A 15,955-nucleotide genomic window follows, 5' to 3' on the forward strand; every position below is an offset into this window, starting at 1 on the left:
GCACCTCAGAGCCGTCGGCTAATCGGCACGCGAGCCGGCGCCGGGCCTGCCGCTGCGGGAGCGCCGCGCTACGGATCCCCGCCACGCGCGCTCGGGCCTTGCGCGGCGGAGAGGCGCGGAACGCGATTGGCGGCCGCGCCGCTCGTGTCGCAAGGCGGCAGCCAATCAGGGGGCGCGGCGTCCCCGCGAGAGGCGCGGCGGGCCGGAGCGAGGGGGAAGCGGCGCGGTCGGGGCTGGCGAGAGGCGAGGCGGCGGCGGCGGCGGGATGAGGCTGAGCGGGCTGTGCGTGCTGCTGCTCCTGCTGGGGCTCGCCCAGGTCGTGCTTCTGGCGCGGGGCGCGGCGGCCGAGGAGAACGGCGATGAGGGTGAGCGCGGGGGGGTGGCGGCGTGGCGCGGCCTGGCTCCCCCCTGAGAGACGCGGGTGTGCGCAGGCCGCTGGGCTGGGGCGGCGGGGGCAGCGCGGTGGTCAGTGCGGGAAGGCGCTGGTGTCCCGGAGAGAATCGTAGAATCACAGAATGGTTTTGGGTTGGAGGGGACCTTAAGATCATGCGGTGCTAGCCCCCTGCTACGGGCAGGGACCCCTTCCACAACACCAGGTTGCTCCAAGCCCCGTCCAGCCTGGCCTTGAACACTGCCACGGATGGAGCAACCACAGCTTCTCTGGGCACCCTGTGCCAGCCCCTCAGCACCCTCACAGTAAAGAATTTCTGCCTTAGATCTAACCTGAACTTACCCTGTTTAAGTTTGAACCCATCACCCCTTGTCCTGTCGCTACAGTCCCTGATGAAGAGTCCCTCTCCAGCATCCTTGTAGCCCCCTTCAGACACTGGAAGCTGCTCTGAGGTCTCCAAGCAGCTTCTCTTCTCCAGGCTGAACAGCCTCAGTGTTCTCAGCCTGTCTTCATACAGGAGGTGCTCCAGCCCCTGATCATCCTCATGGCCTCCTCTGGACGAGCTCCAACAGCTCCATGTCTTTCTTATGTTGGGGACCCAGCGCTGAGCGGCTGCTCTGCCTCACTGGTTCTAAACAGCAGTAAAAGTTTGCAATTAGCCATGGGGCAGTTACTGACTTTTAAATTGTCAGTAAATATGCAATTCCATTATCTGTTGGCACGCCCTCAGTTTAGTGAACTCCGTGTGTTTCAAGCCAGTTGTTTATCTTTTCCCGAAAGGATTGCTGAATATTCTGGTTTCTTGGTGTTTCTTCCTGTTGTGTTTGGACTTCTCTGCTGCGTGTCTTCTTTCCCAAATTAGCTGAAACAAAGCTGCTCTGACTTACTAAGTTTAGCACCTGTTTGTAGGAGGCAGGCATTTGAAAGTGCTTCTTTTCCTTCTTTTTTTTTCATTTTAAGCATCTTTCCTGTGGGTTTTTGAGGAAGTCCTATGTCTTTTGTATTACCTACATTAAAGTGCTGTATGTTGAGTATTAGAGGGTGGTCAGGGAAGCCGGATTATGCATGACTTCCTGAACTCCTGTCCTGCAAAGTCTTGCTCAGTGAACAGGCACTGAAACTTGGAGAAATGCATTTATATCAGGTACCTTATCTGTGTTACTAACTGTACCATCTGTAGGATAAAGGATCAGGAGATTTTTCTACTTTTAATAGGATATAGCATCTGCAATAAGGAGATACATATATTTCAGCTTGAATTTTGAAAGGAAGATTCTTTATTATGTCTGTTTCTCTGCTTTTAGCTGGAAGACTTGGTTATCATTGCTTTGTAGCATGTGACAAAGCCTGGTACTGACTTCCCCCACTCCCTTCAAACGATGAAGTGGCAGCAATGATGTTACAGCAAAGCCTGGGTCCTGTGGCTGGCTGCAGTAGCTCACCTTCTCCTGGAGCAGACTCATCAGTATTTCCCATGCGTGCTCTTCTTCTCATGAGATTAGTTCTTGGGATCAAAGATGCACAGTGATGAAAGGATTTCCTCCTGTGTGCAAGTTGAGCACTAATGCATTACACAGCTTGAATCATTCTGTTTCTGTTGTGTATCTCAAAATCTGTATAAATCACAAACCAGGCTTTACCAAGCCTTTGCTTTAAAAATGCAAGTAATTAGGGTTTTCCATTTTTGCCCTTGAAATGCAGAACTGTAGGAAGTGGAATAAATTTACTTTGCAACAAGTAAGTAACCTTACGTAAATGAATTGTTCAGGAGATGGAAAGTTCCGATGAAAGCTTGTTGCACTCAAGGGTTTTGGAAGTGGAGTCTCACTCGGGCAGTGAGGCAAATACGCTTGCAGCAAGATTAGCCTGGATCATGACTTTTGAATCCTGTTGAAGGAAAAAGAGGGATCGCGTAGAGGATTGATCCACTAGAGAATAGTCTGTGGAAGACTGCTTTCATAAACAGGCTTTTGAATGCCCTGGCAATAGAGTCTTGACTTGGGTGTTTCTGAAAACTGAGCTCAGCCAATTGGGGAACAGTCATTCAGTGGCCTCCTCAAAAGGAAAGTTTCAGGCAGAATCCTGAAGTTATGTCCAAGTACAGGTTTTTTGTACAGGATTCACTCTGCTTAAAAGAAAGTTACAAGGGCAGACTTCTAATAAATGCTGGAAGTTCAGTGAAGCTACTGTCAGAATTCATTTCGGTTCAAGTGACTGTCATACTGAAGGAGGCCTGCCAGCCAGCATCATCTACCTGAAGTCTTAAAGTTGGTGCCATCTCCATCATGCTTTTCAACTTGTGTAGTCATGTGGGAATGCTTTGCTGGAATAAAAGGGAGTAGTCCATATTCTACTGGAGGGCAGGTATTAGCTGATACTTGTTGCTTTGTCCACCTTGCTTTGTAAGTAGCTTTAAGAAACAAAGACACTTCAGTCTGAGTGCAGCTATTTTATTTTAGTGAGCTCCCTTTATAGAAGTATCTGTTAACTACTTCTGGCATTTCAGCTGTCACAGTTAGACTCATTTTGTATCTGTTCCCTTCAAACTGTAAATCAGTGATGTAGGGGAAACTTCCTTACTCTTAATGAAAACAGCCCTGCTTGCTTATCCCGTACTTGGTCAGGTCCTTGAATCAGGTCTTACAGTCTCAACACTGAAGAGGATGTGGAGGTAGCTGAGATAACCCTGGGTATCAGTGAAGCTGGAGTCTATAGAGGGTGAGTTTGCACTCATAAAACCCAATTTGTAGGTGTGGTTAACTTCTTTATGTTTGGCAATGCCTTCCTTAAGCCAGTTGGGAAAAGCTGGAGTCCTGATGTTACACACTACTGTCCTGCCATCTCCTCCTAGGAGGAGGAAGTGTGTGTGCCTAATGCCCATGACAGTGTATCCCCCATCAAGGAAGTTTTATGTTGTAAAAGCTCTGTAGAGCTTTTAGGGACAGATAAAAACTTACTTTGGTGATGTTTGTTGGATCTAGTGGTAATGATGTTTCCATAGGTGATGCTTTGTTCTCAGCTTTCAAATTCATGAGTCCATGCACAGTAGCTGTGGTGGCCTTTTTCCTCTCTTCGGGACAGGTAGTTAACATAGTAAGCAAGAATGAGAATCACAACCTGGTGGTTAGTTTCAGGCATGCATGTGCAGAATAGGCTGGCTAGTTTTGCTCAGGTTCCTTTGTGTGAGGAAAAACCCAAGTCTGAAGTGATTTGCCTGGAAAAACGATGGGCATTGGACAACTCCGTAGGAATTCAGGCACAGGCCGACCATGAGCAAACACCCTGCAGTGAAAATCAGCCCTCAAAAGTGCTGGGCACACGTGTCAGCAGAAGTTTTGACTGCTGAAAACTAGCTTTTTCTCCAGGGTCGTCCCATAGTTATGTGACAGCTGCAGATTCACTTCCAGGATGTTCAGCCCTTTAACTGCAAGTGCTCAGAGGCCGCAACACAGGAGGCATTGTCCCCTTGCAAATAGTGCTTTTTGCTGCTTCATAGAGCAGCTGAAACAGTAGTAGTTCTTTAAGAAATTTAATCCAGGTGACTACTGTTGTGTGATAAATAGTCTCCTGTGCTCTCTCTCCCCATCAGAAACTTTAATATTTTGGTGGTGAATAAAGTTGGGTTTTAATTAAAATTAACACATTTTTGTCCAGGAGCATATATTGTTTTCTGAGACCATATAGGCTTATTTCTTTAATACCTTCTCCTAACAGAAAAACAGCTATTGCAATTTAACAGCATCATTTTGTCCACTGTGAGCTTGTTCCTATAGTCTTCAATTGGTCTGAGAACAGTGGGTTTTGGGGTGTTTTTTCATACATGGGTACTACACATTTATCATTCTTAACTTCAAAATTCCTGGTGAAATCAGAGCATTTTCAGGATTCTCATGCTGAATCAGTAATTCACATGTACGTGATTTCCTGTCCTGCTGCAGTAGCTCCTGTCAGCTTAGTCCAAGGCCAGTTAAGTGAAGAATAGTTTTGATCAAGAAACCTCAGTCTGTTTTGGTATTTTGTTTTATTTGTTGGGTTGTTTCCTGATCCTGGGATTCCAAGTGGTTCAAAGGGCCTTAGTTTTGTGGTTTTCCAGTTTTCATTTGGGATGAGGTGTTTTCACTACTTGGTTTGTGACTGAAATTCCTTTCAAGTCATTCAGGAAGGTCTGCTTGCCTCAAGTGATAGCATTTAAACAAAAGTTTAAAGGAGCATTTGAGAGATGAAATATTAAAGAAGCCATCTCAAATTCCAAACCAACAAAGACTGAACCAGTTTAAATGTCTTGGCTTCAGGTTTCACATGCAAACTGCTTCAGTGATTCAACAAACCTGCTTTCTCTTTGAAAGACCCTTTCTGGACCAGCAGTCTTGTTCTCCTTAAATCTAAGGCTTCCCCAAAACCTCTTTGAAAGAACTTTTCACTCTGTTAATTTCAGAAGAGTACCTTGCATCTGCAAAGTTGGTTTTCATGGGACTCCCACGACAGTCACTTTATTATTTGATTTACACCCAGGCTGCAGACTGGTGCTGATCCAGAGCAGAGCAAGTTGGAAGCTTCTTCAGTGAATAGCAGACCTGAAATATCACTGTAACTGAAAGATAGACTGAGGTTGCAGGAGTGGGATGGAGCAGTCAGGAACAGAAGCATAACGTTCAAGTGCTACCTCTAAACCACCTTGCAAACGATATCATTTGAGTTTATAGCAAGTCTGTTAGAGGTTCAGATTGGCAGAGCATAGCAGTTGTGATGTTACAGGTATAGTGAGTAAGGGCACAAGAAACGCATTGGGGAGAGATGACATCTGCTTTTTTGGTGCAAGGCACCCAGTTTTTCTAGCCACAAGTTCCTGTGCTTGAAGGACAGCCCTTTTGGGGCATCTTGGAGGGCTTCTCTTTGAATTCAGGTGTCATCTGCATGCCCTTCTTGCCCAATAAAACAGGTCTCGCTTCCCAAATTTCAACAACAAACACAATGTACCTTGGTGGCAACTGTCGCATAGGTCTGTATGTGTGTGTTTTGTTAGATTGCCCATAAGTGCAAAAGTACATCTTGACACTTTACTGAAATACTGATATTGTTGGCTGGTGTAACATAGACAAAAGTGAAATGGTCTAACATCTGAGTCCAGGCTCTGTGCAAACTGAGGTAGCTGTCATTGTAACCTGTGTTGATACCTTTTGTCTTAACCGCAGGATATACTTAATCCATCTTTAACCTGGTAGTGTTATTTTAATGTTAAACTTGATACAATCTAATCCATGTTGCGTTTTTATCTTTCCAGAATCTGTTATAAAAGAAACTGATGATGACAGTGATGATGATGGTGATGATGATGAAGATGACGAAGATGATGATGATTCTGAAGTTAAAGAAGAAAACGGTGTATTAATCTTGAATGATGCAAACTTTGACACCTTTACTGCAGACAAGGACACTGTGCTGCTGGAGTTCTATGCACCTTGGTGGGTTCACAGCCTGAGCTACGTCCTTAGGTGCAGGATGGGGTGGCTGTCGGGGGCTTCTCTTACAGGACACAGTCTTAAAGTGAGTTAGGCTACAGTTCTGAAGATGATGTAGGAATATCTTACCTGCAGGAGAAGCACTGGACTCTGCCATATCCCAGGGTAGGAGACAGTTCTGATGGTGTGGAGGTACTCTTTTTCCTCACAGATGTGGGTCATACTGAGGGATCCCATGCCAACTGAAGCACAGTCCTGGTTCCATCCCTGTTCTGTGCCTGTCAGTGAGCCCTAGAAAAGTCATGCAGTGTGGTCGTGCAGCCTGCTATAATCCTTTGGCCTGGTCCACTGGCAACTTGCATGCTTGCTCATCTAGATGGAGGAATGGAGGAGGCTTCCCTGGTAGGGGTATGGCTTAGACGTTTTCCTTCTTAAGCTTAAATCTCTGTCCTTGCCAGAAGGGTATAGTGGAGTAAGGACTTGTATGAGGCACTGTTTAAACTGGTATAACAAACATCTGTGTAATATGTATCTTCTCTTGCATTCATTCTTATGGACAAAAACAATAGGGATGGTTTGTGAGGGGTAAACAAGAGCAGAATATATTGGCAGTCAAGTTGCTGAGTTAGTGTTGCAGCCAGAACCTCTTTGTGGCTTAGTGGTATAAATACAACTTACTCATTTGTCCTTTTCTAGTCTTTGAATAGAGAGGGGAATATGATCTTGTGTGAGGTGGAGTTCCATTTTAACTAGTGCCACTCATCACAGAGTATCCTATCCCTCCTTGGCTCTAGGTACTGTTTCTGCAGCTATAGTTTTCATGCATGTCTGCATGAAAGCTGAACATGAAGCGTAATTTATCCAAGCAAAAGGGTGTGTGGTCATCACAAACGAAACACCTTTTGTTTTTCTACTCCCCCTCCTGCCAGTTGAGAGGCTGATGAGCACAGGCTATCTGCTATGCTTTATTCTCTTGTTTTTCCTGGTTTCATCTTCAGCTTGTCAAACTATATTTAGCTTTTCTAATGCTGGTATCCTCTGTCATACCAGCTTTTGCAGCAGAAGCCTGTGATCTTCCCCAAGAGTTCTGCTGTGGCCACAGAGTGAGAGCAGATGCTGTGATACTGTGGTGGGTGTTAGATTTCATTAGATCAACTGCTGAGTCATTTTTTTCTTCAATTCCATTCAGGGTGCTAGGTAAAGGAGATTAATCAAGATTAGGAGAAGCGAAGTCTGAATAAGACTATACTGAGAGGGAAGTGGGGAGGAAGGAGAAGTGTGATACGAGGTGTGCAGTGAGATAAAACAGTTGGGGTTTGAACAAACAGCACATTAGCTATAGTAACTTTATATTTTCATGATCTGAAAATACAGCAAGACAATGCATACTGGAGATGCAGAGCAGCAAAATACGTTTCTCCTTCTACTTATGTCTTCCTCTGGCAGGTGTGGGCATTGCAAGCAGTTTGCTCCTGAATATGAAAAGATAGCCAAAACTCTCAAGGAAAATGACCCTCCTATTCCAGTTGCCAAAATAGATGCTACTGCAGCCACTTCACTAGCAAGTCGTTTTGATGTCAGTGGCTACCCAACCATCAAGATCCTGAAGAAAGGCCAGCCTGTTGACTATGATGGCTCTCGGACAGAAGATGGTAAGCAACAGTCCTTTGCAATTCTCTGTAAGAAAGCAAAGTAGTATATGGTCCTGCTTTTTTCATGTGACTATTTTGAAGGACTTTGGTCTTAAGCTAGTTTATATCTTAAGCAGAATAATATTACGAAGGCTGAAATTTTGCTTCTCAATTGGCTGCATGCGAGAGACAGTTTTGCAGGTAGTAGGTGATGCTATTACTGGTGAGCCTTTCTAGAAATATGATTTGAGAAGAGGAGGTAGTCTCATGCTTGTTAAAGGATCAGCTAATAGAAGCATCTGATCTATACACTGACTGTATATAAAGCCACTTGGTTTTTGCTTAGGGAGTGTGTCCAGCTGCAGTCAGAGGGGAAAAACAACCTTTTGTGTCTATCTTGAGGTAGAATTCTATGCGCTACAGTGCTGCAAGGTACTGATCTGTGTTCTGCGTAAGTAAGATGCCCTGTGGGGTGACGAGAAGACCTCCTTGGCAATAATGAAGTAAAGTATAAAGGAGCTTGATTAAGAGAGTGTTTACTTGTAAGCTTTGGTCCAAGAGAGTGCTTGCCACTCTGATTTGAAGTTCTTGATACCAAGTTTTGCATTCAGTATGCTGCTGATATGATAATGCAAACTTGCTAATTGGGTTTTTGAACTCTGTTTCAGCAATTGTGGCCAAAGTCAAGGAGGTTTCTGACCCCAGTTGGACCCCACCACCAGAAGCTACGCTGGTATTGACCCAGGATAATTTTGACGAGGTTGTGAATGATGCTGACATAATCCTAGTGGAGTTCTATGCTCCATGGTAAGCAAGAAGGCAGTCACCTGTACCTTCCTAGCACAGCTGGCCTGAGCTGCTTGGTTTCTGTTGTTACGCCTCATTTTTAAAGAGGCTTACCTTGTGCAGGTGTGTGCATCTCTAATTCGGACCTAGCGTCATAGTAGAAATCACTTGAAGATTAGGTTGGATCTGTGTCTCAGTGAGAGGTGGTCTCCAAAACTTCCCTGAAGATTCTCCTCGTTTACTCATTTGGGAACACATTGAAGAGATGCTGAAAACCAAAGACAGTTGATCCCTAGTTTAAAAATGGCCTCTAAAAATTAAACTACCTATAGTAATGTGACATAGACATAGAGGCTAGCTTCAGATTGAAGAGACAAGTCTTCCTAGACTGAAGTCTGTAGATCAGATAACCCCATTTCCACTTTCTTCATTCTGGAATACTTTACTGTTCCACTTCAGAGGTAGAAGGTACACAGCAGGACTCGTGTCTTCTAAAACTGCCCTCCTCTCTCCCTCCCTAGGTGCGGGCACTGCAAAAGGCTTGCTCCAGAGTACGAGAAGGCTGCCCAGGAGCTCAGCAAGCGCACACCTCCCATTCCCCTGGCTAAAGTCGATGCCACTGCTGAAACTGAGCTCGCAAAGAAGTTTGATGTTACTGGCTACCCAACCCTGAAAATATTCCGCAAGGGCAAAGCTTACGACTACAGTGGTCCACGGGAAAAATACGGTACTGCAGCTTCTGCTCATTCCTATTGTTTGAGGGCTTTGACCACAGGTGTTTTGATGTATCTATAGGACTTGCAGACTTGTTAACATCAGCAATGGTTGTTGGGGAAACCTGGAAAGCTCTGTCCTCATACCTATATAGGCCAGCAATATAAATCTGTCTCTAATCTTCATAATATTTTATGGTGGTACTGTATGTTCCTTTTAGTATTAGGTTAGTTAAATACCCATGGTGAAGTGCTGGCGGTATGAGTAAATGGGCAGCCTTTATTTGCACTGGAATGCACTGTAAGGACTGGCAAAGTACTCAATATTAGGTTTCAGTAAAAGGGAAGGCTTAAGACTATCCAAGTAGAACTTTGGTTCATAGCAAGAGACAATGAAGCATCTGGAATTCTAGAAAGGAGGGTTACTTGAAAGATGAGCTGATATCCATTGAGCTTATGTTTGGTCACCTCTTCTGAAACCAGCCTGAAAGAGAATATCCAGAACTGCAGCTTTAAAGTCTTGGACTGTGGTTTTGCTGATCTGGTCTTTAAGTTCTTGTGGGAGGGCTGTACAGAAAGAACGGTGTCCACAGGAAATGTGGTGTTAAGCAATGTCTTGGAGGGAATGCCTGGACCTTTCAGTTCAGTAAATGTTCTGAGCAACTTTCTGGGGTGGGTTTGTCTTGCAGGTATTGTTGACTACATGATTGAGCAGGCTGGGCCTCCATCCAAACAGATTCAGGCTGCCAAGCAGGTACAGGAATTTCTGAAGGATGGGGACGATGTCATCATCATTGGAGTCTTTAGTGGAGAGACTGACAAAGCCTATCAGCTCTATCAGGAAGCAGGTAAAATATGAATGAAATGTCTGTTTTGTTGAGATTGAGGCCAGGACTTTGGGCTTGGAGACATCCTTTATTTCTGCTCTTAGTTCAGTGGGAAGAGGCTGGAGAGCAATAGGAGGAAGGAGATTGAAGGGTGATCTTCCACTTGTATTCTGGCTCATGGCAGACTTTGAGACTATAACTGAAATACCAGCTAGTCACAGGAGATAACTTCCTCTTAGTGTTGTGTCCCTAAAAACACATGGACTAGAAAGGAGGGAAACCTCATAGCTGGGGAATGAATCACAACATAAGGCCTTGCTAGCTTTGCTGTCTGCTATTGCCTGTTTTGTATCTGACAGTTCCAAAGGCTGGGCTTTGCCAACTTGTTTGGTGTAGGCGGACTGGAGAAAGAATCATCGTCCACTCCTGGATCAGTTTAGCTATGGAAATGTTTATTCTTACAAACCTTTTTGACTGTGACACATTGATGATCCTGTTAATGACCATATTTGCTAGCACACAGACTAAGCACTTGAAGTGTTCGGTCCCTGTAATCAGTCCCTCTCTGTTACATGAACATACAACTCGCAGTCAGTCTTGGTTTCTGCAACAGCCTTCAGAGCAGAGTGGAGAATTTCCCCCTGGCTATGCCCACTTCTGGGGCTGCTGTTACTTATAGTTAGATTAGGAGCTGATATGGTTGCTCCAGCAAGATACAGAACTGTTTCCCAGGCTGCCACAAAGCAAATAGATGGGCTAGGTGACCTTGTGAGTTCCTTTCCAGCTCTACTTTCTGCTATTTGGGGGGAAGCCAAGAGGGAGGAGACTGATAAGCAAATAGCTGTTTCACTGGGCATGTTTTGGAAGCTGTTCAAGGTTTTTGAATATGTAGAGTAACTCATGCAGTCGATGGGCTGTTGAACAGCATTCAAATAGTGCTACTTGAATTGTACATATTTTTGTGTGCTTCTAACCCCTGGATGAGAGCTGTTCTCCAGACTCTGGGTGTTTTCATGTCCCATTGAGAATGAGAAGAGAGTTTCTTTGCAGTGCAGTCTTAAGATTCCAGTCAGAGGCTGACACTTCACTTCTTGACGACTTTTCCTCCTTCCTAACCTTAATTTTCAGCTAATGGCTTAAGAGAAGATTACAAGTTCCATCACACCTTTAGCAACGAGATTGCAAAACTATTGAAAGCATCTCCAGGAACAGTGGTTGTCATGCAGCCAGAAAAATTTCAGTCAAAGCATGAGCCAAAGATGCGTGTTTTGGATCTTAAAGTGAGTACCTGATCCAAAGCTAGAAACTTTATGTGTATGGGTTGAAGATTCTCTTTCTTTGTATAGATGAGCAGTTAGCTTTGTCTTGTTGGAAGCACTCCACTAGATATTTGAGGCAACCTGTTCGTCCCCTAAAGCTGTATTGCTTTGTTTGAGAAAGTTTTATGGAACTAACACAGAGGTTATGTATTCAAATAATAATTTGCCATGAAAGTTTTCAGTTTAAGAGTAGGATGCTAGATTATCTTAGTGCTCAAGGGTTTGAAGAATATGGTGACAGCATTGTTAGTAGCATGCCTGTTTTTTGTTCATGCATGCATCAGTATTTAGTTTTCAGTACTGTGTAACAGAAATACCACTTAAATCCATTTCTCTGAACTTTTTCCCCAATTTCCCTTAATCAGGACTCTACAAATGAATCTGAGATTAAAGAGCATGTGAGAAAATATGCTTTGCCTCTAGTTGGCCATCGCAAGCCTTCCAATGACGCTAAAAGATATGCTAAACATCCTCTGGTGGTTGTCTATTACACTGTAGACTTCAGTTTTGACTATCGTGTTGGTAAGTTTGCTGAGACGCTGTTCCTCCACTTCAGAAGGAAGCAAGCAGGAAGTGACCAGAAGTTACTAATCCCATTGTGTTCTGGTTTTCCAGCTACCCAGTACTGGAGAGGCAAAGTCCTGGAAGTGGCAAAAGACTTCCCTGAATATGTGTTTGCTGTTTCTGATGAGGAAGATTATTCTTCTGAAATAAAAGATTTGGGCCTGCTTGAGAGTGGAGAGGATGTCAATGTGGCCATCCTGGATGAAGGTGGCAAGAAATACGCCATGGAGCCAGAAGAGTTTGACTCCGATGTGCTCAGGCAATTTGTGATGGCATTCAAAAAAGGTACAGTTTTTAAAATAGGGTTTGCTCTGTGTCCCCTTCCAAGAGTCTTTCCTGAGGCAATGGCTACAATGAAGTCATATATGCAACAGGACAGTGCTCTGTGGCTTAAAGCCTTTGGGTGATTCTTGCCTTTTTGTTTTAAATCTTAGTTAATTTACTTTGTTGCTTGATCTATGCTTTGGCATCTAGCTATATTTTAAACCTGAGCATGTCTAGCAAACTTAAAGTGTTCTTGCAGCTTTGAAGTGTGAGGTGATCCTACGTATTTGGGACTAGTACGCTAAATCACTGCCTAATACATTGTGGATGGACAGTCATAAAAAGAGGGAGAAAGGTTCTAGGGAATTGTGAAATAAATTGTTGCCTGTATTCACAAGGTTATTGTGCTGAAAGGTCACCAGCAAACTCACCTATGTATCATGCAGAGGTAAGTTCATTTTCTGGTGCAATGCTATTTCCTGGTGGGATGATGTACTTCTGCCCTTTTGGGTGAGACTGTGAGGACCACTCTTACTGTATTCTAACATTGTGTGTTTTGCTTCCTTCTAGGAAAACTGAAGCCTATTGTGAAGTCCCAGCCAGTGCCAAAAAACAACAAAGGGCCTGTGAAAGTGGTAGTGGGTAAAACTTTTGATACCATAGTCATGGATCCAAAGAATGATGTTCTCATAGAGTTCTATGCCCCGTGGTGTGGCCACTGCAAGAAACTAGAGCCAGTGTACACCGAGCTAGGCAAAAAATACAAGAATGAGAAAAACCTGATCATAGCCAAGATGGATGCTACTGCCAACGACGTGACAAATGACCACTACAAAGTGGAGGGATTCCCCACTATCTACTTTGCTCCGAAGGACAAGAAGAACAACCCTATTAAATTTGAAGGCGGGGACCGAGATTTAGAGCATCTGAGCAAATTTATAGAGGAGCATGCCACAAAACTCTCCAGAACAAAAGAAGAGCTTTAGATAAGATGAGGGTGGTGAAGAAAAATCGTTTGTACATTGTAGTTAAAAGCAAGTTACTGACAAAACCTTGAGAAGAATTAAGCAAGGAAATTCTTGAGCAGTAAAGTAATTACAGTATCTTTTTTTATATGGCAGAAGAGTTTTTTTCTGGACACTGAACTCCTCTGATATGAATGTCTTCCCTTAGTTACGGTTTTGATCTTTGGAGAAAAATACATCCTTTATTTTTTTGTGACTATCTTGAGCTTGGTTATTTGACCCCAATGCAGCTGGTTTTTAAGTTAAAAGATAATACCAAAAAAGAAAACCAGATCCCTCTGCCAAACAGATTTCTCTGTCTTATTTGTTGGTATGGTTACCAGGGGGGCAGTGTTTTGATCCAGTCTTCTCTTCTGTTTATGTTTCTGTATACCTACTCATGTGGCTGTATCACTGTATTCATTGCTGAGGGTAAGAATGGAGGGGGCTTTTTAAAGTATGGACAAGTTATTCAGTCCTATTGAGATAAGACACACTGACTCACAAACTAAATGTGCTTTAGACCTGTCTACTTTTGCCCTGTGCCCCTCTGTAGAGACATGTTGGGGTTTCAGGTTTATGTACTCCAGAAGCACCACCTGCCTCTTCTCAAAGCTGTGATGCTGTAGTGTGGGCAACTTAAGTGTCACTGGGGCAGTTTTGATGCATGTTTCGTTTTACAAGTAGTGCTTCTCTCCTAGCAGCACTGCTTCCGGTCTTGCAAAAGATCAGTATCATCAGTTTTCCTTCAGTATTTCCTTGTCACATTAGTTTTCAGCTTTCTGGATGGTGTGCAAATCTGAAACCACCACCCAATTTTTTTTCTTCAGGGGAGATGCAGCCTTCTATGTAGCAAGAATAAACCCATGTCCAGGAGGTCGGTATTAGGTATAATGCAAGTACCCAAAGGGTCCTGCAAGGGGGGTATGTAACCCTTATCCTTCCCTATTGCAGTTTGCATCCTTGTTGAAGGGACTGATGCCTTGACAGGGCACTGTTCCTTGCTGTTAGCGTGTGCAGTAAAGCATGATTGTTGCATTATCCTTGCAGAGGTCTATGAGTCTGCATGAAGGCTTTCTCTTAGAAATTTAGCTGAAGCTAATGAGCAAAGCTCACCAGCAGATTACGAATGAAGGGGACAGTATCAGATCTCCACAGTGTCAGGGTGTGCTTGAATGCTATTCAGGTCCTGTTGTTTATCAGCGAAAGCTGGGAAGTGCTAAGCAGCTATTCAGGATCAGATCTCAATTGCTGCTTTGTGATAAAGCAGTATAATCATTAATTTCAGGCCTTGGCATTGTCAATCTCTTCATATTAGAGGGTTTTTCTCTACTGTCCTTAAATGTACAGCTATCTGTTAAGCTTGGGCAACATTTCACCTAGAAGACTCTTACCAAGTGCATTATCTTCCCATCATTTGCAGTTTCAGTTTGCAGCTTTTCTGTAGGGCCTCCAAAGGCTATGATCTGTGATAAATGTCCTGTGCAGGCAACAGGACCAAGCTCAGACTGAGCTGAGCACCAGCTGACATTAGTAGTGACTTTGTCAGCTTTAGAAAGTGGACATAGCCAGTTAGCAAGTTCTGTCTGTCCTGTATGCCAGTTGAGATCAGCTCAGTTCTTCAAATAACACTTCAAGGCATAGACTTCTCGAATCTGTTCTTGAACATTGTTCAGTTTCTATCCTGAAGCAAATACCTCACTTAATACTGCAGGGAACTAAACTGCTCCTGCTTAGTAGTTGCAGGCTTATAGGGATTTACTCCAAAACAGATGTTGTCTAACCGACGGGAGAATATGGCTAAATATAGACCATGTGGGAGGGAGGGTGAGAAGACTGCAGTGAGAGCTGAAGCTCCATTCTTGTGGGGAATAAGTTGTATAAAAGCTTTCTGCTTCTCCTCTTGCAGGTGCTAACTCCCTAACACTGTCATTGCCAGTGCTGTGTTGTTTCTGTAGACTGCTCCCTCCCAGCAGGAGCTGATACTAGTCTGGGTTGAAAACAACCTTTGGGGCCTGCTGGGAGCCCTGGTGGCAATAAAATGCGGGAGGCCCAGGACAGTGTCTAAGGTGTGCTTGCACAGAACTCCAGCCACCACCTTCTTCCTTGCCTCCACAGGTGGAGGCAGCCTGGTACACAGTTACTTCAGAATTACTGAATTCTGTCCTGGAGCAGCAGTGTCCAAGTCAGATCTGAGTAAGGAAGAGGAATACACTAGCTCTAGTATTGCTAACTTCAGCTTCTTGACAACTGTGAGCTGCAAAGGCAGGTTATGGGTTTAGACTGAGTGGTTGAAGGAATCAGGATCTGATCCATCCCTACGCTAGTGTCATCTGTCCACATTTCCTGTGGTCCTTGGCTGTACCACACGTGTTGGAAAATATCATAACTGATGTGTTTATCTTGATCGCTTCCCAGCAAGATCATAGAATCATAGAACAGTTAGGGTTGGAAAGGACCTTAAGGTCATCTAGTTCAGATGATCTTAAGGTCCTTTCCAACCTATTGCCTCTCAACTTTGGACAAAGTCATACTGGAAAGCAAAGTGCTTTCCTTAGCTCTGGTACCCTATCCCTTGTTCTGTGCACTGTCGACACTGCATCAGCTCTCTGTGAAACTCACTGGGGTGTCTACATCTGTTATCTGTAGAGAGTTAAAGCACTCAGCCTGAGAAGTGCTATTAATATAACTGATGGGGGAGCTCCTCTCACCTGCTTTGAGCCAGGGCTGCAGGAGCATATGGATCATTCCTGATTATAGTTCCAGGTGGAAAAAAGCCTCCAGTTTGTGCTTCAGCACAAGACTGATTTGTGAAGTAATAACAGCTCCTGGGTAGGCTCCAGGAAGCCTGGCCTGGTGCAAATATCTGACACATGCATCCTCTAGAAAACAACTCTTTCAGTAAACTATAGTACACCCTTAAGCAGTCAGACTTGAGACTTCTTCAGGGCCAGTTCCTTTCTGTGAATGCTTAAGGACTGGGATAAGCAGCAACTC

At 44.2% G+C, this 15,955-nt stretch overlaps 1 protein-coding gene across 2 annotated transcripts; it reads left to right on the plus strand.

Moving 5' to 3' along the window:
- The first annotated feature begins 209 nt into the window (after positions 1 to 209).
- Positions 210 to 13,178, plus strand: PDIA4 (protein disulfide isomerase family A member 4). 2 transcript variants are annotated; one of them, XM_062625349.1, is made up of 10 exons: positions 210 to 365; positions 5,673 to 5,853; positions 7,297 to 7,502; positions 8,150 to 8,288; positions 8,766 to 8,911; positions 9,670 to 9,828; positions 10,936 to 11,087; positions 11,492 to 11,648; positions 11,742 to 11,975; positions 12,525 to 13,178. In XM_062625349.1, exons 1-10 carry the CDS (start codon positions 266 to 268, stop codon positions 12,938 to 12,940), a joined length of 1,890 nt encoding a protein of 629 aa, XP_062481333.1. In that variant the 5' UTR covers positions 210 to 265; the 3' UTR covers positions 12,941 to 13,178. The 2 variants fall into 2 exon arrangements, with proteins under 2 accessions (XP_062481333.1, XP_062481332.1); XM_062625348.1 differs by having other exon boundaries at positions 8,789 to 8,994.
- Positions 13,179 to 15,955: the final 2,777 nt, after the last annotated feature.

This window comes from Pezoporus occidentalis, unplaced genomic scaffold (genome assembly GCF_034315485.1).
Source record: "Pezoporus occidentalis ecotype Australia unplaced genomic scaffold, CSIRO_AGI_Poc_V1 ctg28, whole genome shotgun sequence".
Classification (NCBI taxonomy): Eukaryota; Metazoa; Chordata; class Aves; order Psittaciformes; family Psittacidae; genus Pezoporus; species Pezoporus occidentalis.